Genomic DNA, 26,558 nt, shown 5'->3' on the forward strand with positions numbered 1-26,558 from the left:
AGTACTAGTATATATTTCTTTTAAAGTTACTTTGATAATTATTTATGTGGCTTAACAGTATAACAGTAAAAATTGTTTGATTTTTCCAGACTTAAGTCTTATGCTTAAACATATTTTCACTAAACTATTTCATTTTTTGGATTTACAGGCAGCAATTTTTTGTTTGTGCAGCTGTTAGTGTCAACACAACAAAAAGTAATAATTTATACTGTTTTAAACAATTGGCAATTTAAAAAAAACTGTTTAAATAGCTTATTCTGTTTCTTTACATGGATTATATATTAATTCTCCATTTCTGGAAGATTTTATAAGATGCCAATATATAATTATTTTATAAAACATATTACAGAGAAAAAAACTCCCTGAAATAAAATGCTATATTTTATATAAATAAATAAGTTTTAAAATTTTTCTGCTTTTAACCTTTATATATTTATTTCAAAAATTAACTTAGAATCTACTTTAAAAAAAAAATTAAGCAAACAATACTAATGGTAAATGTTGAGAGCCACAGCCGAAGGGGCCCCAGCAAACTTTCAGACTGCCAGCTGATGATTGGCTCACAGCGCCCCAGCAACATCTAGCTGATTGGCTCCTCTGCGGTGATGCTCATTGAAGATGCTCATTGAGCTGTTTCCCCGCCCTTTCAGACTACCAGCTGATGATTGGCTCACAGCAGCCCCAGCAACATCTAGCTGATTGGCTCCTCTGCGGTGATGCTCATTGGACTGTTTCCCTGCCCTTTCAGGTCACGGAGCTGCTCATTGGGGGACTTTTTTGGCTCCGCCCACGCGACCCAGCCAATCGGCCTCAAGAGCAGGAGGATTGTGGGAGGTGGAGAGGCTGGTGGTTTGGGGAGTGGCTTGTGGGAAGCCGGTGGTGGCAGTTGGGCTCTGAGGGTTTTTCCTGAGGAGCGGTTTTGTTTGGCGTGTGTGATTCTAAAAATAAAGTTAGTCTCTTTTGACAAGTGGCTCCTGAATTGTGCCCAGCCAGACTGCGACAGTAAATACTTGTAATAATAATGATAACAGATCAATAAAAAGAGAACAAATACCATAAAAGTCACACCAAAGATAATTATAGGCAATTATCTAAAATGAATATACCGTAAACAAAGTATCAATTTGCACTAGAAACCAAAATAAATATAAATTTGAAGCAATAAAATTTTTTCCCTAGTAAACTGGCAAAGTTCTTTTTTTTTTTTTTTTTAATCTTATTTTGTTTGGAACTGGGGACTGAACACAGGGACACTTTACCACTAAGCTACATCCCCAGCCCTTTATATATATATATTTAAATTTTTTTTTGTAGTTGTAGATGGACAACATGCCTTTATTTGTTTCATTTTTATGTGATGCTAAGGATCAAACCCAGTGCCTCACACATGCTAGGCAAATGCTCTGCCACTGAACTAAAGCCCCAGCGCACTCCCCCTACTTTTTTATATTTATATTTGGGACAGGATCTAATTAAGTTGTTCAGGCTAACCTTGAACTTTAATTCTCTTGCCTCAGCCTCCTGAATTGCTGGGACTACAAGTGTGGACCACCAAACCTGGACAAAATTCTTTGAATCAGTGTAACTAGTATGAAAAAAAAGGAGTACTCTTATGTATTCCAGGTCAGAATACAAATTTCACAACCCTTACGGATGGCAATTTGCATCAAAAAATCTTAAGGCAGGGTAAATTTATTAATTTGGTGAACTGATTACTAAATATGCCTAAATTATACTATTTTCTGATTAGTAAATATTTTCTATGATCAGTAAAAATTTTCTGATTAGTAAATATTTAAAGCAAAAATTATTCAAAGAACAAAATACAATAAGCACTTGAAGCTTTTAAAATGTACTGATTTTTTGTTGCTGTTGTTTGTTTGTTTTTGGCAAAACATCCAAACCTGGAAAAAAAGCCAATTCTGTGCTCAGTGTGTGAATTACCAGAACATACCGTCCCAGGGTTGGTAACAATCATGCCTTTGCATTCTTCTGCATATTTCTGCCACTCAAGCTCCTCCCACTGAAGCATATTGGCAATCTCCTCCTCAGGTACCAGGGCTTTACTACACCGTAACAAGTAGAGAAGAATCTGGTGCATTGACAGCACTTCCTTGCCTCCATCTTGGGTGGGGGTGGAGAGAGAGGGGAAAAGTAAGGCTCCCAATTAACAGCAATCCTCAGTTGAACAAGGAAAAGCAAGACAATGGGGGAAAAGAGCACATGAAAAAGGTAATTTAAAATTTACATTGTTAGCCAGGTGCCAAATCATACAAAAGCCATTTGTTTCATCAATGAACCGGGCTCATAAACCATCTCAGTTACTAAAATGGCAACAACATTATAAATGATAAAAAGCTTCATTTGTGAGGTATGAATATATTAAAAAAAAGACGCTTGCCTAAATAAATTTAAAGCCACTAGCATAAAGAATCAGAGTTTCTAATATATAGAACTATGTTATGTCTTAAATATTTTATCATTCTTTCTAGGTAACAGATGAAAGCTCTTTAGAAGTAATGTTACTGTCTTAAGGAAATTCTAAGCTTTTATGAGATATTTATGGATGTTTTCAATATGCCATTGTTGCATTATGGTCTAATTTTTTGGTGCTAATGTGCTGCACCTGCCACGATGAATAGAGCTAAAGAGCCGGTACTAATATTGTAGAAAATCATTATGGAGTTAGTACATGGAAATAACACCAAGCGTTCCGGTACTAATATTGTAGAAAATCATTATGGAGTTAGTACATGGAAATAACACCAAGTGTTCTGTGCCTTTCAGAAACATATATCACCAAGTACAGAAGACAAAAACAACAAAGGACATAACTGAAGTATCTTGGAAAAAGACAATCCATTTAATGAACCAAAAACATCCATTTAATTTGGTCATTAATGTGAGATTCTGCCTTTTTGGGTTTTGCTTCTTAATCAACACAGGCAACCCACCTGGTATCACTTTTCTTTGCCTACTCGCACCCAAAAGAAGGATAAAAGCCCTAAAGATCTCCAGAACAATGACTATCCTTTCCCCATCATGAGCTACGCTTCAAGTTATGGTACAGAGCCAAACACTTCATGGAGAAACAAGGGTAGCAAAAGCAAAAGATGGTAGGGATGGGATGGCACAAAACAGAGTGTCCTATTTGGGTCACAGAAACTAATGGACCAGGAATCTAGAAAACACAAGAGGGTAAAGATTTTATTATGAGCTGCTGAGAATTTGGAAAAGCCAATACCCTTGAGATTTAAAAAAAAAAAAAAAAAAGATCAAAATTCCTTTGAGCTGTTTCGCTATCTCAGATGCTGCTGTGGATCTGACCACATTGCATATATACAACATACATGGTACATATGTATATATAATATATATTATATATATGCAAATGCATTCATTCATTCATCTAAATACTCATTCATTCACAAATATTTACTAAGCACTTAGCAGGCAGTATTTTAAAACCTGGGCTCATAGCAGTGATCCAAACAGCCAAAGCCCCTGCCTTCCCAAAGCTCATATTACAGTGGAAAAGAAGAGACAATAAAAAAGGTGAGGGGGTTACTAGGGATTGAACCCAGGGGTGCTTTGCCCCTGAGCCCTTTTTATTTTTTACTTTGAAACAGGTCTTACTAAGTTGCTTAGGGACTTGCTAAATTGCTGAGGCTGGCCTCAAACTTGTGATTCTCCTGCGTCAGCCTCCACCACACCCAGCTCTATAGAAGTAAAAAAAAAAATTTTTTTTCTTTTTTTTTTGCCACATTACAAATCATCTGCCTTAAATCCAAAAGTCACCTTTGATTAGCAAATTCCCATAGTGTTATAGACTGACCATGTCCCTTCAAAACTCATATGTTAAAAGTCCTCACTCCCAATGGGATAGTATTAGGAGGCAAGGCCATTGGGAGGTGATTAGGCCTCATAAACGGGATCTGTGCTCGTGTAATAAGGGACAGGAAACAGCTTGTATTCTCCTCTCTCCATCAGGTAAAGATACAAGGCTGTCTGTGAAGCAGGAAGCAGGTCCTCACAGGTACCTGACACCCTGATCTCAGATTTGCAACCTCTAAAACTGGGAGAAACAAATTGTTTAAGTCACTCAACTCATGGTACTTTTGTTCTAGCAGCACAAACTAAGTAAGAAACATTGTTAGGGGCATATTTCTGAGTTAGTCTCAAAATGTATTCAGTCTTCCTGCATGTGACATATGTTCTCCAATAGATGATGTCCCCCTCACAGCAAACCCATGATGCCTGTCTCAGTCTGAGTCCACTGCGATCTCTAGATAGGCAGGCAGACAAGAGAAATTCTAAAGCCAGAATAGGTAACTGCACTCGACCTATGCATAAAAACAGAACAGCAGCATGCAAGAAACCTGAGAGTTCTGAACAGAACTGCCACATGAATTAGATGTAGCAAGAAAAAAGAAAACGCCACACCAATATTTGGCTTGTAATAGTGGTGAGATTATTTCAAAAGACTGGAGACATTTGGAGATACATTACTAGCCTAAGATATTATAAGAAAAAGAAGTGTTTTTTTAAGAATCCTTTAAAAAAAAATTCATACTTTATGGGAATATTAAGGGACAGATAGATGAGAAGGTGGGAACCCGAGGTTAAGAAAATAATTCTATAAAAGGGCCCACTGTGCCAACCCACACATGTTTTCTTTGCCAAAAACAATCTACCTACATCCCTGCCTTGCCTAAGTGGACAGGATATGTCACATTCCTCAGCAAACTGAGCAACTGTGCTCTTCCACTCTGGTTGCTAACAACCTTTATGCTCCTGCTCTTGGACACATATATATGGGGAAGAAAGAGAAGACAATGATTAAAGACAAGGGTTCTGAGGTCTATAAAAAAGCAAGTCTCATCCCCTCCCATGGGCTTTCAGCTTCAAGGCCCCCTTCTCTTCAGAAGTCTGTCTTTCTTAAATAAAACCTGCTCTCTATGCTTGCCTCAGAGTCTTTTGGGTATTTAATTTTCAACACCAGGGAACAAGAAACTATCCCCATGTGCATTGAACCAGTATCAGGAGGGGCACAGAGGAAGGAGCAGATACTTACAGATTCAGGTATATAAACAGCATAGACTCCCTATAAGCAGTTATAGTTATGGTTGGCTGACTCCATAGTACTTCAGATAAAAGTAAAAAGAGCTAGAGGCATTGAATTTAAAGTGAAGGACTAACAGAGCTACCAGGAAAGAGGAATAGTTGAGCCTACAAACCAAGGGTCTCTTAAAGGTTCCAACTCCTTGCTAAATGACTGGTACAGGCATTGCCCAATTTAAGAGAGGAAGAATGAATTCTATAGCAACTTAGAAACTAGACATAAAAAACAAATGAACACAATATGCACATCAAGTGCAACTCTAAATCCAAGCTAAAAGCTGATAAATATTTTACCTATCATGGTTATTTAACACGATGAAAAAGGAGAAACTCAGGACAGACAACCTGAGGAGAAACATTATTAAGGAAGGAGGATTGAGACTGTTCCATATTTGGTATTGAGGTTCAACCTACGTGGAGATATAAGAAGAGAGAGACAAAATCAGAGTTCTTCCAGAGCCCATGAAACAACAATGGGCTGTGTCCCTCACACCCAGCCTGGTAAAAGAAGATACCCATAAATGTTTGTGGAATGACTTTATGAAGCAGATAAATAACATGGCCACTTGCTTTCAGACTACCATGAATTTACTAACGTTAATGAATTGGCTCTTTGGGTTTGTCTGCTCTGCTACAAGTTTATGCTGGGATTTATGGAACTATGTCACTGAGGACTAGAAAGTAATTTTTATCTCATTGGCTGAGATAAATAGGACATGATATAAATGAGAAATCAGAGCGGGTAGGCTAAGGTTAGCAGGAATTCTGCCAGCTCTGGGACTGGAACTGTGACAACGGCTCATTATTCGGGAAGAACTGGAGTTTGTGTTTCAGGGAATGAATCTGGACAGTCATTAATGAACTGACAGACTTTATAAACTGTTTCTTAGAGACTCAATTGTCTGAGTTTATATTGCTTAATTATTTATATGGTTATTTGGAAGAGAAGTAAATTTTTTAGGGAATTTGTGTTAAGAACATGACTGCTTAAATAAGTATTTATCAACTATATAACACTTACTTTTAAGAAATATAAAAATAACTTCCCCTTTCCCCATACTGAGAATAGCTGTATAACTGCATTAACTGCATTTCTACATGTTCTGTATATTCCTACCAAGATGACTATATAAAATCTTATTTTATAAAATTTGAATTAACAACATATATTTTTTAAATTTTCCAAATAAAAAGCTATATTAAGACACTGCATCAATCAATTTATTTTTTTTAAACTACAGTTGCCTCCTAGAAATTTTGAAATCTCTCACCCCTGGCCTCCTGCTGGCCAAATCTGAGAATTACTGCTCTAGAAGAGGTGATTTCCAAATAAGAATAGACAGTCAATTTGCAAAAAAAAAAAAAAAAGGATTTTTAGTGCTTTGGTAGAGTAATGATACAAGTAATGAATAGGCTTTTCCCCTAGGTGCAATCTTACTATCTTGAATTATGCCCCCAGTCAGTTACAGTTAGATAAGACCTTAAACTGGGTCTAGTTCCTATCAGTTGTTTTGCAAGCAAAGGGAAGAGTGAGATAGAAAAGAAACAAACATTTGAGAAAATTATTAAAATCTCAATACACTGGTTGCTCTGTGATTTGGCTTTTGGCAAACTGGCCTGCAATGAATAATCCCTGGTTTAAATTATCAAACTTAATTTTATAAATTTGCATAAAGCAACTGAAACAGCTGTTTTCAAAATGGGTAAGTTGAGCAACTATAGAAAAATTATGAAGACTGATAAAACTTGAACATTTAGATATTAAAAGATATTGATATTAATAAATAAATGAGAATGAGAGGACCATGAAATACTTGGAATATCTAAAAGGCTACTCATTCTACAAGAAGCTAAGAAACATGCAAATAATATCAGTGGCATTACATTTTGCTTCTCAGATGGACAAAATTATAAATATTACTAATACCCAGCTTTGGCAGGTGATACAAAAAGCATGCTTTTTATAAAAACTATTAGTCAGAATTGCAAATTGGTATGTTCTTTCTGGAGAAAATCTGGCCAGCTTTCCAAATTTAAAATGTGCATACTATCTTAACAAGTAATCTCACTTCTAGAATCCTACCTTAGGGAAACACACAAATGCAAAAAGATAGATGCACAGACTACACCTGAAGCATTTGTATGCAATGGAGAAAAAGAGAGAGCTACAAAACATTCATCATTAGAGGAATCATTAAATAAAGTAATGCCATCTATAATATGAAATGCTATGTGGGTATTAAGGAATGAGGCAAGGATTTATACAGAAAAATGTCTATATTTTGAGTTAAAAGGCAATGTCAAGTATTTGAGTTAAAAGGCAAACTGTGTAACATGTTTAGAGTTACTCCACTTAAAAAAAAAAAAAAGGTTCATTAAAATAAATCAAACCACCAAAGCACCTCTGCATTTTCATGTGTATAGAAGGGAGTGGTAACTTTTTTACTTTATATTTTTTGCTTCTGTACACACACACACACACACACACACACACACTCACACACATACACACACACCACACACATGCACACAAAACCTGGCTAAGGATAAAGGACAGAAGCAATTTGGTTCTGTGAAGAAAGAACAGGACTTTTCAATAAATGGCACTGGGCCAACTGGATGTCTATAGTAAAAACAGTGAGCTCTGACCTATATCTTTTACCAATCATAAAAACAAATTCAAGATAGATTAGATCTAAAAGTGAAAATGGGAGTAGCCTGATGAAATCAGGATAGGCAAAAATTTCATAAACAAGATACAAAAGATAATAAAGGAAGATTACACTAAAGAATTCCTGTTCATCAAAAACCACCATTAAGGGCTGGAGTTGTGGCTCAGTGATAGAGCGCTTGCCTAGCACGTGCCAGGCACTGGGTTTGATCCTAAGCACCACATAAAAATAAATAAATAAAATAAAGGTATCATGTCCAACTACAACTAAAACATATATATAAAAATCATCATTAAGATAATCAAAAAGCAATCTACAAAGAAGATACTGGATAGATACACACACACACACACACACACACACACACACACAGAACTTATATATAGTATATATTTTTAATCATCTACCAATCAATGAGAAAAAGGTAAATATTGTCCAATAGAAAAATGAGCAAAAGACTCGAACAGGCACTTTGAAAAGACAATATCTAATAGTCAACATAGTCAATCTAAATAGTCAATAGTCTGTCTAATCTATAGACAATCTAAACAGTCAACAGTCTAAATACATACATAAAATGGTGTATCAATTCATTAGTCATAAAAGGCAAAAATAACACCATAATGTTAAACATACCACAATAAATTCCAATTAAATATATAATTATAATGCACTAATTAAAATAATAAAAAATCATAATCTGATTATTTCTGAATACCCATTGGAACAGCTAATCTAAAAAAGAAAGGACTGGTGATGTAGCTCTGTGGTAAAGTGTGTGTCTAGCACACATGAGACCCTGTGTTGATCCCTAGCAAAAGAAAGGAGAAAGAAAGTAAGAGAGAAAAAAAGAAAGAAGGATGCCCAGTATTGGAGAAAATGTGAAACAACACGAATTTTCATATACTGCTAGTAGGAAGGTAAATGCTACAATCATTTTTGAAAACTGTTCAAAAGTAATTATAAAGCTTAATATGAGAACTACAGTTTCCATTTCTAGGCATATATGTTATAGAAAAACATATATACATAATCCCACAAAAAGACATGTACAGGTATTCAGTGAATGTTTATATGCTATTTATAAATATAAATATAAAAAAATGTGTGTGTGCTTATATATATACACACACACAAATACAAAATCTGAAAAGACCCAAATATTCATTCATCATAAATAGGCTTATTTTAAGTTAGTCATACCATATAAAGCTATACATCAATGAGAATGAGTCAACAACAGACAGCTCTAAAACAAATTAAACACTAAATGGAAACAAAGCCAGCCGGACACAGTGCCACACACATGTAATTCCAGTGACCTGGGAGGCTCAGGGAAGAGGACTGCAAATTTGAAGCCAGCCTCAACAACTCAGTTAACCCCTAAGCAACTCAGCAAGACCCTGTTTCAAAATGAAAAACAAGAAGAGCTGGAGCTGAGGATGTCGCTCAATGGCAAAATATCCCTAGGTTCAATCCTCACTACCAAAAAGAAAAAAAAAAAGAATATATAATTCTAGTTTTTTACAATTTAAAAAAAAAAAACTGGTTAAACTAACAGTGTTTCAAGACAGAATAGTGTTTTCCACTGAGTCTGGGCAGCAACTGGATTCAGAGAGGGTTCCTGGATGCTGGTACTTGATCTGGGTACAAAGTACATGGTCATATTCACTTTGAAAAATCACTAAGGCCTATATTTGTGTGAATTTTTCAGTATTTTTGTTTTAGTTCTATCAAAGGTTCTCTTTAAAAGAGAGAGAGAGATGATACCAAAGAATATCTGAAAAGCACATTCATCAGTAACCAAAACACTAATATTTAAATAAAGCACTATTATTAATAGAATGATAGTATACAAGTATATACAGTCTCTGCTACCTGCCAAGAATTATGTCAGCATTGGTAAAATAAGAAATAGACAAGGTTCACTCTTCTGCTTCACAGAGCTCACTGCTGAAATTTTTAGAAGAAAGGAATGAGGAAAGAAGGACGAATGGGCCTAAAATGTTAAAAAGAGTAATAACACATTTTTCATGGCAGCATAAACTAATGTGATTCGTTTGACAAGAAACTTGGCACTAACATAATCTTTAAAAACATCCATCTGCTCAATGAATTATTAAAAAATAAAATGCAAATCATATACTAGTATGATGACAACCATGTGAAAATTTTATACATAGAAAAAAAATTTTATGTGATTTGTGTGTGTGTGTGTAGGGGAGGAGATTGTTTTGTATTTTTCCAGTACTGTGAATAGACTCTAGGGCCTTGCACACACTAAGGAAGTGGCCTACTACTGAGCTACATCCCTAACTTTAATGCACTCTTTTAAAAAATGTTTCAATTGTTGGGCATGATTACAGGCACATGCCTTTAATCCTGGCATCTTAGGTGGCCAATGCAGGAAGATTCTAAGTTCAAGGGCAGCCTCAGCAACTTGGCAAAACCCTCAGCAACTTAGCAAGATACTGTCTCAAAATAAAATTAAAATGGGCTGTGGATGCAGCTAAGTGGTACAGTGTCCCCAGAATCATACACACAGAGACAAGTGCCACACAAGATGCTTAACAAAGTCATTTCATTTTTTTGCAGTGTTGGGTTGAACCCAGGGCCTCACATGCAGTAGGCAAGAGCTCTACCACAATTATATCCCCAGCCCTAATGAAATGATATCATGAAAAACAAATCAACCATAATTTGCCATCCAATATCAAATGCATTTTATACATTAGGTATTTTTCCCTATCCTTCAGGGTTTTTTAAAACATTTATTTTCAAAGGGAAATCTAATAAAACAGTAAATCCTGTTTAAAAATAAATCAATAGACTTTTTCCTTATGACAGCCTAAATGTTATCCCTCCATAGTTATGAGAAACATTTTGTGAGTTGAAATCCCATAAAGTAAATACCTGACACAAGATTTTTCTGTAAGATCATTTTAAAACTGCCCACTTTTTCTTAGAGATTTGTTTGGTCATAAAATGCCTTAGAGGCATAGAGATACAAAAAGGAAAGGCTTTTCAACAAACTCCTCTAACACCCTTTCTAATAAGTTTATTGCTAAAACTCCATTATGAAATCAAAGACATATTCACTTGAAAAGAAAAAAGGACATCTTGATGAAATGAAACCAGATATAAAAAGGAGAAAAGCTTCTGAGTACATTTTCTAAGCAAAACAAACATTACAAAAAATATTAAAATAAAAAGAAGTCACTGTGCGTGACTGAACTGAGCAAAGAGCGCCCTCTCCTCTAACTCTTGCAGGAAGTCTAAACTAGACTAAGCAGACAAAATACAAAACCAACCAAGGGAAACCAAAGGTAAGAGGAAAAAAGAGCCTAGAAGAAAAACAAAGTCAAGAGTCCAGTCAGCACTGCCACAGGCCATCCAGATTGTTCTTTGGGAGGCTGGCTTTGGCATCAGAAGCTCCAATGGGGACGGGTATCAGAAGCTGCAATGGGGACAGGTGGAGGGGTTCTGGCACTGAAGCAAAGCTGGGTCTGTGAACGAATCACGAAGTCTGCACTCGTAAAGACTGTATGACAGGCTCCAAGGAGATTTCTGAAGCATGAGGTGTGCCAGAACTCCTGCTACCAGGAGGACCAGAGGCATAAGGAGGAAAGCATGACTTTGAGGACTGAAGTCCAAAACTGCTATTGTGAAGAATTGGGCAGATGAAGAAAAACTCCCCAGTCAAGACTGCAGAACACAGATCTACAGCAGTCACTGTATTTTTTTTCTCTAGTATCACTGAGTGGTCCACATGTAGAAGAAAAGGCAAGTGGTTGGCTTGATGATACTTACGTGGACATGATGGTAGAACAATGACTGAGTGAAAGAGGACAAATCAAGGAGCACAGGACTTGGTCAAGAAAGCACAGAAAGGGGGCTGTGCACAAGGAAGGGAAGAGTCAAGCAGAAGTTAAGGAGCAAAGGCATGACAGGCGAGAAGTACACAACATCACAGCAAGTGAGACACTGGCATCAGATTCCAGGGATACATTCACATGGACATGGCCCAGACCAAGTTTTCACTTGGGGAAGAGGTGGCTGAGTTGTGACAATCATCACCATAGTCAAAAAACAATACAGTAGCTGGGCGTGGTAGCACATGCCTATAATCCCATCAGTTCAGGAGGCTGAGGCAGGAGGATCACAAGTTCAAAGGCAGTATCAGCAACTTAAGAGAGACCCTAAGCAACTTAGCAAAACCCTGTCTCAAAAATAACAATTTTTTAAAAAGTCAGGGGGAGTGGGCTGGGGATGTGGCTCAGTGATTAATCACCCCTGAGTTTACTGAATTGGTAAAAGGATTTTGCTATGAGCAGAAAACTGTAAGCAGGTTTCACTCATTTGACAAAGCAAGTCATTGACTAGGAAATCATAGAGAAAAGAGTGAGAACAGGGTGGCAGGAACCTCAAAGGAAAAGGTTTTGTGAACAAGAAAGCATCTAAAAGATTTTATTAAAAATCAAAGCATTTTTAAAATACTAAATATACTGCCAATATCTTACAGCTGGACTTCTTTAAAAATTATTTTAACTCATATATTTACTTATATATTTTAGTTTAGTGGGAGAATTACCACTTTTTTAAAACATGAAATACTTAAAATTGTGTTAAAAATAGGGAAAAAAAAAACACCTATAATTCTACCACCTTAGCAAAACTAGTATTGCAGTCATTTTAGAAGTTAACGTCATATTGTATATAAAATTTTATACCAATTTTTTTTCCAATTAGCTACACGCATTTTTGCAGCCACATGCATTTTCTGTTAATTTTAATGCTTGCATAGATTTTCAAAATTTACAAATCAGTTCTTCCATTGCTCATCTAATTTGGGGCTGCAATAAATTATGCAAGAGTGTAAATCAGCATGTAAAATTTTACAATTCATGTGCAACCTGAAAAGTAGATACATGAATAGTGTCCAAGGTGGGAAAGTTACCCCTAAAGATTAAAAGGAGAATGGTAGGCTTAATTTCATATGCACTATTTCACCAAGTCACTGACAAGTCAAATGATTTTTACCTGGAAGAAATCTTACAAAACGTGGCATGAAATGAAATCTTGGGCAGCAGGGAGGACTGTCTTCAAACAAAGGACCTAAAGCAAACAAGTGGAAAGGAAAGAGAAAAGAAATCAAATAATTTAGAAAGCAAACACTGCATCCTAATTCCTGAGAATTTTTTTGGTTTACGGCAACCAAAAAACACCACCAGAAGTGGGGACATAACACTCCCACTCCCCCCACTCTTCAATAGCTTAATCAATCATCTGGAACTGCCACAGCAACCAGTAAGAATCACAATGAGCAGGATATGGAAAGTCAAGGGGACAAATGAGAGCTCTGGAAAGCAAATATGTAAAGTTATTTTTGAAATTCAAAAATTCAAGTTTTTCTTATAACTCAACTAGAGCATGATATAATAAATTTGCATGTCATTTTCTTCTCATTTTAATTAATACACTAAAAAAATTGAAATGCTATTGGTTTGAGAAGCCATTCATCAATACATGTGGTTTAAAAAGCTTTTCAAATTCAATTCATTCATTTGAAAACTGGTTTGAAAAACCATTTATGAATACACTGCTTTAAATAAGTAAATATTTAGTGTAATACAGACATTTTCAAAAGAGTAAACTACTACCATCAAGATTTTTAATCTATTAGATCACTCTGCATCTGTGTGTGTGTTAATAACTGAAGTTCTCTGTTACAGTGTCATCATAGAAGTTGATAAGAGCACAGTTCAGTAGATTTAAAATATTAACTCATGAGATTTTCCCTAATGCACATAAATCAAGGTAGTTACTCATAATAATTGGTACCAACTTCTTGGCTAATAACATGCCCCATCAAATTACTAAGAAGTAAAGTCTAGAAAAACTTAGTCACGTCAAGTGATAGCAAGTGTTCCTATGAATAATATACTTTTCTATGGGTATTTCAAAAATAAGAATTTCAACTATCTGCCCCCCAATTTACAAGCATTTTTCACATATAATGTTCTTCTATAAGCATTACTTTTTTCTTTAAATTCTGTAATTACCTTTGAGATTCCAGTCATATAATTCCAAAATATCTCTGAATAGAAACAGTGAAAAGAGTTCCAGCCCTTTCACACAAAAATTCTGAAAAATAAACCAAAGTCAAATCATGATAGATTTGTAAATATATTAATATTCAACAATTTCTAGCCAAGGATCTTAGAAAAGTGTCTGTTGAAACTATACTCAAAAACAATTTCCTAAAATATTTGGCCTCTGTCTTACAACAGCTCACTGGTTTCAGATAGAAGTGAAGGAGACAATAATGACATTAGGATTTCTACAAAAATATCAACCCAGCCTTACAGTACAGAAATAAAATGATACAAAATTTAAAGTCAAATCTCATATCACAGTTTTCGAATCCAATTACAAAACATATCAGAACCTCCTGGGGATGTTTTATTAACTCAAATTACACACATATCTTCAGGCACTGATTGGCTTGTTCATCACGGAGCCTCCCCACTCCATCCAACACAATCAGAATCACTGTTACCATGCTACCAAAAAGCAGTAGTCCTGTTCCAAAAAACTTCAAATTCTTAGCAAAAACAAATTAAAAGCTAAGAAACTACAAAACTTTGTTATCCCAGTGACACTCAGAAGGCTGAGGCAGGAAGATCTCAAGTTCAAGGCTAGCCTAGGCAACTTAGTGAGAACTCTGTCTCAAAGTAAAATTAAAAATGACTGGGGATGTAGCTCGGTGGTAAACCACTTGCCTAGCATATGCAAGGCCTGAGTTCAACCTCAAATACTACTGAAAAAAAAAATCACAAAACTTTGTACCAAAATTTCTCCGGTAAACAAGCTAAACAGATGATATATTTACAAGTAAGACTTGTTTACTAATACTTTCTACTACTTTCCTTGCTCAGGATTCATAAATCACCCCGCATGAGATCATATTAGAAGTCATAAACTTTTACAACAGCAAATGAAGGCTTATGACCTTAAGATCTAAAAGGAAGCAAAAAGGCTTTTTACACTGGAGAATGAAGGGACATGCCCTTCTCTTTAATTCTTTTCAAGGAGCAGGCAGAATGAACAGGACTTTTCCAGAATGAAATAGGTGCTAACTAAACATGCATGTCATGCCCATTAATTTCCCGTTGGAGGTCCCTGCCCATGACAGAGCTCCACTGTTAAACAAGTTTTAAGAAGAGCCAGGGGCTCTGGAAATCGACCCTAGCTCCAAAACAACGTTAAGTGCACAAGCTTGTTAGCTGTCTAGTTGTTATTTCTTAGTGTGATTTGTTGACACCACTAAATTCAAGATCAGGCAATGAATCATTCTGTGATTCGCATTAATCTTGCTTTGGAATTTTAAATTTCTTGCATATATTTAGATAAATCTGCTGCTGAGCATCCGCAATGAAAAACAATTAGGAAAGATATGTAAATATATGGAAAGAAAAATGAGCTAAGCATTGATCTTGTCATTGGAGATAATGAATAAGATTATTCTAACAGCTATCAGATTCAGTTTCACTATTCCAATTTCCTCTCTGATAATGGCCAGTAACCAAAATCTGTCCCCTACACAAAATAAACTAGAAACAGATGCAAAGTTACTACCAGCAGATGCGACACAAGCAGAAGCAGGTTCAAAAAAAGGTCAATGAGTTTAAAAATGACCCAAATTTTAACCTTGATATCAGAGCTACATTTCGGTGACCATTTTGACAGTGATCATGGTATTTTAAGGACCTCCTCTGGCAAAAAGCCAGAGCTGAACAAGGTCAATTTTTTTTTTTTTAAGTGTGGAATAAACAAAAGAACTACAACAAACTGTTAAACAAGCTTTTCACTTACCTCAGGCATCATCTCTTCAATGAAATGAATCGTATAGTCTATGTTGAATCTAATTACTTTACACAGTGGAATCTGCAATGAGAAGAGAGATTCAGTTCCCCAATACTTCCCGGCAGGATAATATGGCACAGAATGTGTCTGCTACCTGACCCAGAGGCCATCAAACAAATAAGAAGGTTTCACCCTCATTTTCGCTACTAACACTGCACATGAAGTTTGTCCACAACTACTGGATTTTAATGTCAAGAACCCAGCTGGCCAAGCATCTGTAGGAAACCTGCATGATGTCGGTGTTTAATTAATAGTATGAGCAGCATCAACAGTAGCACAAATTGACAAGAACCCATTAAAACCAAACATATCACCTCTAAAGAATTAATAAAACCACAATCATAAACTTTGACCCCTCAGGTTTTTAAAAGACCTTTCAGAATCTTCAGTTCTTCATGAGATTAGGTATGGCCAACTGATGCCTTATTAGTTAAGGATTCATAGCTCATTGAAGAGCATACAATTCATGCTGCCTATCTGGCTCTTGAGCAAAAACAGCAAATATAGACTAAAAATAACAATGGCTAGAATTTATTGGGCCAGGCACCATTCTTATGTTTTGTAATATGGACTCATATAACCATCTGCGCATCCCCAGATAGGTCTGATTATTATTCCAATCGTACAATAGAGGAAACTAAGGCAGAGAGTCATGGATATCCTGCCTAAGATACCAGATACTGGTAAATTAGGACTTCTTGCACTATACTGCAGCTGTTAGAGTACACACCTCTTATTACTTGTTCTAATATTCAGTGTATATGCGAAAATAAAGGAAGGCTCAGCATGAAATAAATCCATTTGTCTTATTCTACCAATGTACCAACAGACACCAGCCTAGCACCCAGACACAACAGCTTTCTGTAAAGATATTTTTGAATGAATGAAAAGAATGACAAAAGGAGGAAAAGAGGTTAATGCAGTGGCTTAGCTAGCTAGCTGGGGAAAATACTAGACCCAGAGGCCCTAGAGAGGTGTTAAGTGGGTTTTTCTGACTACTCAATCTATGCATAAGACTATGGAACCGCTTATATAAACCATAGCAATCAAAAAGAAACAAATTTTAATTTACCAGCAAAACAGATGGTAAGAAAAATAGCCTTATATCGCCACCTACTGGAAATCTCAGAAATCAAGTTTTACTTCTTAGGTGTTCTTTTTCTTTTTAGATAGTGATTTTGTGAAATTCATAATTAACTTGAATAAGAGATTCATTTTCAACCTCCTGGTGATACTGAATCCTCAACTAATCAAAGCAACATGCTAAGGCCACTATTATTTTTTAAGTTCTGCTTTATTCCTCCAATTGTATAAAAATATTTCAGAATTACAAATTTTTACATGATTTAACGTAGTTGTTCACAAACAATACGTAACTATTGTTTGTAAACAACTATGCCAGGCTTAGAATTATAATTTAAGGCAGGCCACAGTTCCTGCCCTAAAAGGTAAGAATCCAAAAGAGAAAGAAAGACACATGAACAAATACAATATAATATGATAAAAATGTAACTTACAGCTGCAATTATAAAAAGCAAGCAAAAGAAAAAAAAATACAAGAGAACCAATAAGGTTATGTTTTCAAAGATAAGGAGGAAATTCCTGGGCCATCCAGAAAAATAAAGTTGAGGCAGCACAACAATTTAGCTTCTAGCAAGACAGAAAAAAGGAACCTGATGGAAGAAGTCACTTCGTCATTTGAGAATAAAGTGCACAAAGAAAAGTCAGGTGATTCTTGAAAAAAGATTAACTTCATTATGTTGCCCACAAATCATATTAAAGCTAAGGCTTGTGGCTATGTGGCACAAGAAATCACTCAAGTACTTTCAGGTACAGTCAAGTAAAAGACCATCATACTTTACATTTCATATGGGCCACTATGGAAACTGTGGAAATGGCTCAGAGGGAACAAAGACCAGAGGACCAGACTGAAGTCCAAAGCAACAGGCCAGAGCTAAATGAAAAAAATACTGAAAAGGAGGGGAACATTTTTAAACATATTAGAAGATGTTACTGATCCACACAATAACATGGGAGTGAGAGAGAAGAAAGAACAGAGGTCAACTTCTAGATTTTTGACTTAAGAGCGAACAGGTAGGTCACAATAGCATTAATACAAAAGCAGATATTCAAGAAAATGTCTCCTGAGCACATCAAACTCAGTGTGCAGGGAGGATGAAGAGTTCCCTTTCAGGAATGCTGAGGGACCTAAGGAACATCACAAGGGCATCCAATAGGCCATCTGAAACTCATATAAGGAACAGAGCTACCCACCACAGCTGGAAGCACAAAGTCCCTGGGGGTCAGAGTATGCATGGAAGAAAGAACTGTGGGTGGAATTGCTAAGCAAGAGAGTCAGCTGCAGAGAAAAGAGCAAGCACTCCTACACAAAAGACAGAGCAAAAAAGTGCCAACTTCACTCCTTCCTATCATGTGCAAAAGCACTCAGCAGATAACATGTGCAAACATAGTCCTCTCCTCATGGAATTTCACCTCAAATCACTTCTGAAGATTTTGTTTAAAAAACTCTTTCTTTTACACATTTGATTTTCTTTTGAGCTTCTATCCATACCACCAAAGCCCTCCTGAGACGCACAAACTTGGAGAAGTGGCATCTCCTTATCTACCCTAATCTCCCAAGACAGCTGGTCATTTTACTACACATTGGTCATCGGAGAAACTGTTACTGGCAAGATCACCAAAACAGCTCCCAACCTATGCCCTCCAATCACATACATTCCTACTAGCACTTCTTAAAATAGGACTTGAACTTAAAAGTGAAGAATATCATATGTTGAATGATACTAACTCCTAACTCATCCTGGGAAGAAAACATCCTCCCTAAACCCCTACATTCTAACACTACTACTTCCATACAATAAATGACCAAATCTAGGGGTCAGTGAGGTCACTAGAAATGGAAAACCAACTAAGGTGGGAGGGAAATGATCAAGAAGTTTTCCTGTTCTTCTGCAAATGGAAGAATCTTCTATACAGTAAGTAAAGTTATAAAAACTTATGTATTATATTATATAATGATACTTATTGTTAAAGCCCTTAATGCCATCAGGTATTCTAAGTAATGGTAAATGTATTACATAAAAGGATAAAATTTTCCCAGAAACTATATGCTTAGCCATCAAGGCTTGGAGACCTTAAGAGAACTTGTCAGAACCAGCTTTGGTGGAGACTCTATAGTTACTATTAAAGGCATGCCCTTCTTGCTGATGTGCTTTCTCTATACGAAAATGAATCAGATCAGTAAAATGATTTAAAAATTATTTTTCTTCGGAGACTATTTCAAATCCAAAAGGCCTTTAATGGCTCTAATTCCTATAGACTACAGAACACTCAGTTTAAAATTCAACTTATTTTATCATCTCCAGCATAAATGATGGGGCGCCTCACTACACAGTTCTCAAGTTTTAAGACATTCATATATAATATATGTTGAGGTTTTATCTTTTATTTTATAACAATAGCAACAATTAATTTAGCATTAATTAAGTGTCAAACCTTGTGCTGGGAGACTTTTAAAAAGTTATGTTTTTGATGTGAACCTAAAACAGACCTAAAAAACAAAGTCTATTTTTAATACAGTATGTTGGATTCTAACTAAAATCCCAAGCATAGCCACATTAATAAAGCTCAAAGAATCACTCGATCAAGGTCAAAATAAAAGAATTACAAGATTCAAACCCAGCTGTCTGACATCTTTTCTAAAACAAGAGGTGCCAATATTTATTATGTATCAAACACCCTGGTGAACACTTTCTAAGTGTCATCTCGCTTTATTTTTCACAAAATCTGAAGAGACTGCTATAACTATTGCCCCTATCTTCCAGATGAGAAAACAAAGGCTTATAAAGACTGCAGTATCAAATCACTCGGCTAGTAGGTGGAATTCACTAACATTTAAACCCTGGTCTCTCTGAAGCCACACTGCTTTTCTTCTTCAAGGTGACCCTAAAAGTCAAAATGAGCTCTATATCATCTCTAAAGAATTAAGAAAATAAAGATGATAGATTATTTTCTTTTTAAAAAAAATATTTATTTTGTTTTTTTAGTTGTAGTTGGACACAATACCTTTATTTTATTTATTTATTTTTATGTTGTGCTGAGGACCAAACCCAGGGCCTTGCACTTGCTAGGCAAGCACTCTACCCCTGAGCTATGACCCCAGCCAGATAGATTATTTTCATGCTAACTAAATTATTTGCATTTGCAAGCTCTGGTGGCATTACATGAAAAGGCATTTCATGAGGGGTCAGGTGGGCTTAATGACTTCCAAAACCCTTTATATCTCTAAGGTTGCAGGCTTTAGTATAACAAAGGTTTGAGTGCCTAGTACAGACACACAAAGTGGGAATCACTAAAATTCAAAAAATGCCCAGTACCATAAAGGCTGTGTAAGAATGGTCCCTTTTCTATATTGGTGAACAGATGGTCCACCGGGAGGTAAATGTAATGTGGAACATCACATGCTTTTACATTTTACATTTAGAGTATAAACATTATCAAAGAAAATTCTCTAGGATAAAATATACTACAGAATAAAAGAGAAATCTCATTAGGAAAACAATTTGTTTTAAATCACTACTTGGAATTACATCTACTTATGAAGTGAAAAAGAAGCCAAGGTAAGGCCAAGATTTGGGTCTTAGCCTTCAATGGAAAAGAATTCCATGTCTTAAATAAACAGTACTAAAATAACTTTCTAACCATAGATATCATTTCATGAAACCAAGCCAGAAAGGATTAAAGAGCACTCATTTTGATGTAGCCACACCATAATTATAATCCAGTAAGTTCTACCAGAGCCAGAGCTAGGGAAAGCACACGGCTGTGCCTCCTCTCCTGCACAGCTGCCTCCTGATTTACTCTACACCCAACTGGAAGATTGACAGCTTTGAAATAGAGATTCTGGACTCACAGATACTCATAGTTGAACTGATTACCAGCAAAATATTCATAATAGCTGTGTAAATATCCTAAAGACTTATGTCAGACCAAGACTCTTACAAAAGATATATTCCTGAGGTTTGAAAGCAAAAAACTGTATGAAGTTAATCAGGCTCCAGCTAACAAGCTGTTTCTCTTTCCTTCACCCAGAGACATAATAGTTTCTCCTCAAAACTTTCCAACTTTCTGTTGAAGGACAACCAACCCAAAATAGTTTTAACACATTATTCCACAGTTTATCTTCCTTTTTCAATCTTTCACACTCTCAAAATGTTATTTTCTCAAAATGACACATGTTTACCTACACCATTTAATGTGGACCCAATGTGTGACTCATTAGCACAGATGTCACACTTCTACCTGACACTCTGCTGCAGATTTCCTGCAGCTCATGCAGCAGGATGCACAGTAAATGTTACTTAGGAGTCAGAAGAAGGGAAATCTGCTCTGACTTTTGAAAAAAAAAAAAAAAAAAATATATATATATATATATATATATGAAGGAAAGACAAGGAAAAAGGAAGGAGGTGGAGAAAAGAGAAAGGGAGTAGAACAGCACATACTTACATTGGTCAGAGGGGCATGCGCAAACATAGAAAATCCTTCAAAGATATACTCATGATCATCATATTCTATAACAGTTGGCCTGTCAGTCTAAAAGAAAACAGAAACACAAAACACAGTTTAAACAAACCACAATTTGCATGTGCAGATATCCATCAGGATACAGAGTAACCAAGAGCAAAAATGAACATAACTTTGTGCATGCCTATCATTTTTCCAAACTTTATACAAAAGTTAATTTTAAATGGAATTCTCTGGGTGGTGGATTTCTCTGGCTTCAGGGGCTTCAGGTATTAAGTACAGTATTTATGTCCTGAGACAATAATGCCAATTATCAGTGTCATAAAGGAAAAAAGAGGGGCTAGGGTTGTGACTCAGTGGTAAAGTGCTTGCCTAGCATGCTTGAGGCACTGGGTTCGATCCTCAACACCACATAAAAATAAAATAAAGATATTGTGTCCATCTATAACTAAAAAAATTTTTTAGAAAAAGAAAGAAAAAAAATAAGGGTTACATAGTTTTCTAGGAACTAGTTTCATTTAATCCCACAACACTACTCTTACTGAACTATATTTCTGAACTAATAGAAGTTCTAATATGGAACAAGATAATTACACAGCTCACTCAAACATAAAAATCAAAAAGAGACTCGGCATCAATATGTAAAGGCTAGAGCTGCCTAAAAGGCTCTTAAAGCCTTCAGGGTGCCAAAGTTCATAGCTCCATCCCAGCTTCTACAAGGAGAGGCCAACCCACCAAACATGCAATATATCAATTCCCATACAATTTCAAAGACCTTAATTACCCAAAAACTGAATTAGATGATACAAATATTAATCTAACCATGAGACTTTCTTCCTTATGACATTCTTCTTCTTCTTCTTTTTTCATACCAGGGATTGAACCCAGGAATGCTCAACATATCCCCAGCCCTTTTTATATTTTATGTAGAGACAGGGTCTTGCTAAGTTGCTTAGAGCCTAAGTTACTAAGACTATCTTTGAACTTGCAATCTTCCTGCCTCAGCCTCCTAAGCTGCAGAGGTTACAGGCATATGCCACCATGCTCAGCATATATTTAATCTTAAATGTTAAATATGGAGCAAATTATCAAGGTTGGTAACATAATAGACACATAAGAATGTGTTATAAGGTAGTCTATAAGTATCATTTGTTTAAAATCATATATATATATTAAGAACTTAAGAAGGATCAATCAAAGAATATCCAAATACACATTATTCGTTTTACCAATATTACTGTTGCATTCTATTTGAGTAACTCAACAGTTTGGCAGTTCCTCAGAATATTAAACATAGAGTTATCATATGAACCAGAAATTTCAGTCGTAGGTCTACACCCAGAGGAATTCAAAACTCATACAAACACTTGTACACAAATGTTTACATCCATAATAGCAAATAGTGGAGATGACTTGAATGTCCATCAACTGATGAATGGACAAATATGGTGTATCTATTTTATAAACACACACATACATAATGTAAGGGAATATCATTTGGCCATAAAAAGGAATTAAATAGGGGGCTTGGGCATAGCTCAGTGACAGAGTGCTTGCCTCGTATGCATGAGGCCCTGGGTTTGATTCCCAACACCACACACAAAAAAAAGGGAATGTAGTACTGGCACATCCTGCAACATGGGCATTTTGTTGAAAATAATTAATTATGCTACATGAAAAAAGTCAGACACAAAAGACCACATGTTTACATAAAAAATATTAACACAGGCAACTCCACAGGCACAGAAAATATCCCCTCCACCTAAGGCTGAGGATAAGAAAGAAATGACTACTAATGGGCACAAGGTTTCTTTTAGGATGAGGAAAATGTTCTCAAGTTAAGATTGTGAAGATGATTTTTATTAAAAATCATGAATCATATACTTTAAATGGGTGAATTTTATGATGTATGACTATCAATGAAATTATTAAAATATATAATTTTGAATATTCCAATTCTGAAATAGAAATCTCTTGATGAGAATAAATAAATTTCATTCTATGAAGCACTGCAGTATAACAGAATAGTATATAAGTACCAGCACTGGAGCTCAATTCCTAGATTCAAATAACCACCTGCCACTTGATACCTGAGAAATCTCAAGCAAATTATTTAACCTCACCTATAAAATCCATGCCCCACGTGCATAATGGACATATACTTGAACAGGTATATTGTGAGAATTAAGTGAATACACGCTAAACACTTAGAATGGTACCAAGAACATAGTACATGTTCAAAAATATTAGGTGCCATTATTATTGTCATAAATATACAATAGATTTTCTTGTTTGGATCACAAGACAATAAATAAGCTATAGTTAAAAGATATGGAAATGTTTTCATTCTTCCCACACCACTGCTTCAACTAATAGCTCCATAATTCACTGGCCATTATGAATTTGGTTATTATGTAGCATCAATAATACAAATGAAGAAGTATACAGTAGTACAGTGGTGAGTAGCTGAAATAAACTTCCATTATGATAAAGGTCAATTTTATCAATATAAAAATATTTTTAAAAGAAAGAACATTTAAGAACTGAATCAGTAACTCAGTATACTCACATTTTAATCTATTTACATACTAAATTATATACAATTTGATTTTATTAGGAACTTACTAAAAAGTTTGTAGGAGGGGAGACTGTGATCCGATAGTGGAAAAGTCTGCCAGCATTGTTGGTCATGGGGCGGCAGGGTTTGATGGCCTAAGAAAAAGAACAAAAATAGAGCTTACAAGTAAGTCAGAAAACATTCTTTCTTAAAAATGAACTATATTTTCAGACTCACACTGTCAAAAGATGTTTTATGTGCATTCCCTCTCAGAAAGAACAGAATTCAATTTAATGCTAATGAGATGAATAAAATGAGCAGGCCAATCAGTTTTCAACCCTTTTACCATGGACTAGTGATCGGAGATCCAATGTCCAATAAAGCCACAAACTATGGGCTTCTGAGCCACCAAAATATGAGTTCAGTAAACAGGCAATTATTGCCTATGGAGACACCTAAGGCAAAATGGCTAGACCCCAGCACACCTGGGGGTGCCTACCACTGGCAAAGATCTGGTGCTCTTCTGTCCAGATAGGTGGGAGAGTAGGTCAAGTCAGCGTCAAGGAGGGTCTGGAGGAACTCATGAGGCTTGCTGGAGATGAGGCAATTTGGGAGCCATCTTTGACATAAGTGCCAATAGATGTCACTTTACCCATAGTGCAAATAGCTGGACTGGGTCTCGTCCCATGGGCCATGAGCCTACAAAGGCCTGGGAGAGTGGTACACTGCAGGACAGGCTGCTATTGCTTTGAAACTTTATTGGATGGTGTGTCTTGATGTTTCCCAGGTGGTAAGGACCTGAGGAGCTTGATTAAATTCAGAGGCTGCACCACCAGAAAAGATGTTTGGCCAACTGTAAAGCACTTGCTCACAGTGGCCTGTTCAGGGCTCTCTCACAGGTATCCCTGTGCTATGGGGATGAAGGCTTCATAAACCCACTGGAGCCTTGCCTAAATGCTTTAGTAGCTCTTCTTTCTTCACCTTTATGTCAGTCATATTCATCCCCTAACATAAGGGGGTTCATGCTGGGGTGTGCCACTTGCCAGGCCACAGCCATTACAGCAGAAACAGCACAAGTCTGTACAGAAACAGCACAAGTCTGCTCACCAGTTATGCCACATCTGGTCATGCTTCATAAGTTTAACAGAGTTTTGCAGTAATGGGTATTACAATCTTTGGAGAGAGTGGCCAAGCTGCTGTATTTCCATGAGTTGCAGACCACATCCTGTCAGGTACATACAGTACAGCCAGGCAGTGCCTTTCGCCCTGGGTGCCTGCATCAGTCTTTGAGCAGGCTTTGAACATGTATTCACAAGGGGCAGGCCTCTTTGCGGACTGTGGTGTCTGGGTGTTTTCTTCCTCATCCATGCCAGATGTGGAGGTGGCAGCTGTTTTCAAAACTGTGTGCCTAATGGTGACTGGTACTGTCTGTGGTGCAGCCAATGGTAGTCCAGCACACTTGTTACCATCACTCCCTAGCTCACAAGCTTCTTGGCTGGCCAGATGAAGTGATGAAAGTCTAAGGTAAGCCTGGACAACTTGGGTGTGCTGCTAGTGGGCCAGCAATGCCTCATAGACATCATAGTGGGTGGGTAATACCCCATGAGAAGACAGGCTATCCCAGCAGGAGTCCAAAGAGGGACAGGAAAGGCGACATGGAGTTTGCAGTGATGTTTTGGTGATTCTAAGGACTATGCTAGAGGCATTAGTTCCGGGATCCAACAGGAGATGTTCTTCTAATTCTGCTGGCAGACAACAACTGAGGAACTCTCTGCAGATCAGCTTTTCCTTAGACTTCTTGATATGCATCATGATGGCAAGACCTTCAGAGCCAGCAGCTCATCTTGCACAGTAGGGGCTGGAGACACATCACCCACTGGTCAGCTCTTCAAGCCAGAGATGCCCCCCTGGCATCCAGACCACCCTTCCTCCAAAAACCAGAGTGGTCTTAAGAATAATTTTGGCAGATCTTTCCTGGTGGCAATTTCCACAACAGAGTCACAAAGTGCATGGAGATGGCAGCAACAGGTCAAAAAACAAAATTAAAAAAATTAGACCCACTATGGAGCATTCCACAGGGCTTCATTCAATTTACCAATCTCTCTTTCTTTTATTTTTTTCTTCTAAAGACTATGTTGTCCAGGCTAGCCTTGACCTTGCAATCTTGCTGCCTCAGCCTCCTGAGGAGCTGGGATTTTACTCAATTTCTTGATCAAAGCTGGTTCCCATTTACTCTGTTGATCCTCCCATGAATCGGGATATCATGACTCACTTGCTTACAAGAATATCATCCTCATCTCCAAAAAATCATATTCAGGACTCCCAGGTGATCCTGTTAACCATCTTCCCCAAGTTACTTCTCCCCTTCAGTTGAAATCATATCAAAGACAAAACTTAAGCAGCATCTAATATTCAGGCAGCTTATTCTGGTAATACTCCTACAAGATGGATAGTGAGAGCAAGCCAGACAGTCAGGGAGACAAATGACCAACTGATCAGCAGGGTCTCTACCCTTTCTTGTACCTATATTCATCCTGGATCAGTTACCAAGTGGTTCCTTCAACTTAAGGAAGTTTAGGCTACTCATTTAAGCGATCGTTCTAAGCTTTATGAAAGCTGCATCTGTGCTGAGGGGGACCTGTCTCCTGGAAATCCCTGGGTCAAGATTAGGAAGCCACAGACCAAGCTATATCATACTTCTGACATGCAGTACCAACCTGGTGAAACACCTGAGT

The 26,558-nt window shown here is 36.7% G+C and overlaps 1 protein-coding gene across 4 annotated transcripts in view; it reads right to left on the minus strand.

The window, feature by feature from the left end:
- Nucleotides 1-26,558, minus strand: part of Drosha (drosha ribonuclease III) — a 117,512-nt gene that overhangs the window by 61,068 nt on the left and 29,886 nt on the right. For all 4 annotated transcript variants that reach the window (XM_076857325.1, XM_076857326.1, XM_076857323.1 and 1 more), the window contains 6 exons: nt 23,892-23,978; nt 21,249-21,335; nt 15,669-15,740; nt 13,856-13,937; nt 12,834-12,908; nt 1,955-2,124 (listed from right to left, as the gene is read on the minus strand). In XM_076857325.1, the coding sequence (XP_076713440.1) occupies nt 1,955-2,124; nt 12,834-12,908; nt 13,856-13,937; nt 15,669-15,740; nt 21,249-21,335; nt 23,892-23,978 (573 nt within the window). The remainder of the gene's footprint in view (nt 1-1,954; nt 2,125-12,833; nt 12,909-13,855; nt 13,938-15,668; nt 15,741-21,248; nt 21,336-23,891; nt 23,979-26,558) is intronic.

The sequence above is a fragment of the Callospermophilus lateralis genome, chromosome 5 (assembly GCF_048772815.1).
Source record: "Callospermophilus lateralis isolate mCalLat2 chromosome 5, mCalLat2.hap1, whole genome shotgun sequence".
In the NCBI taxonomy this organism is placed as follows: Eukaryota; Metazoa; Chordata; class Mammalia; order Rodentia; family Sciuridae; genus Callospermophilus; species Callospermophilus lateralis.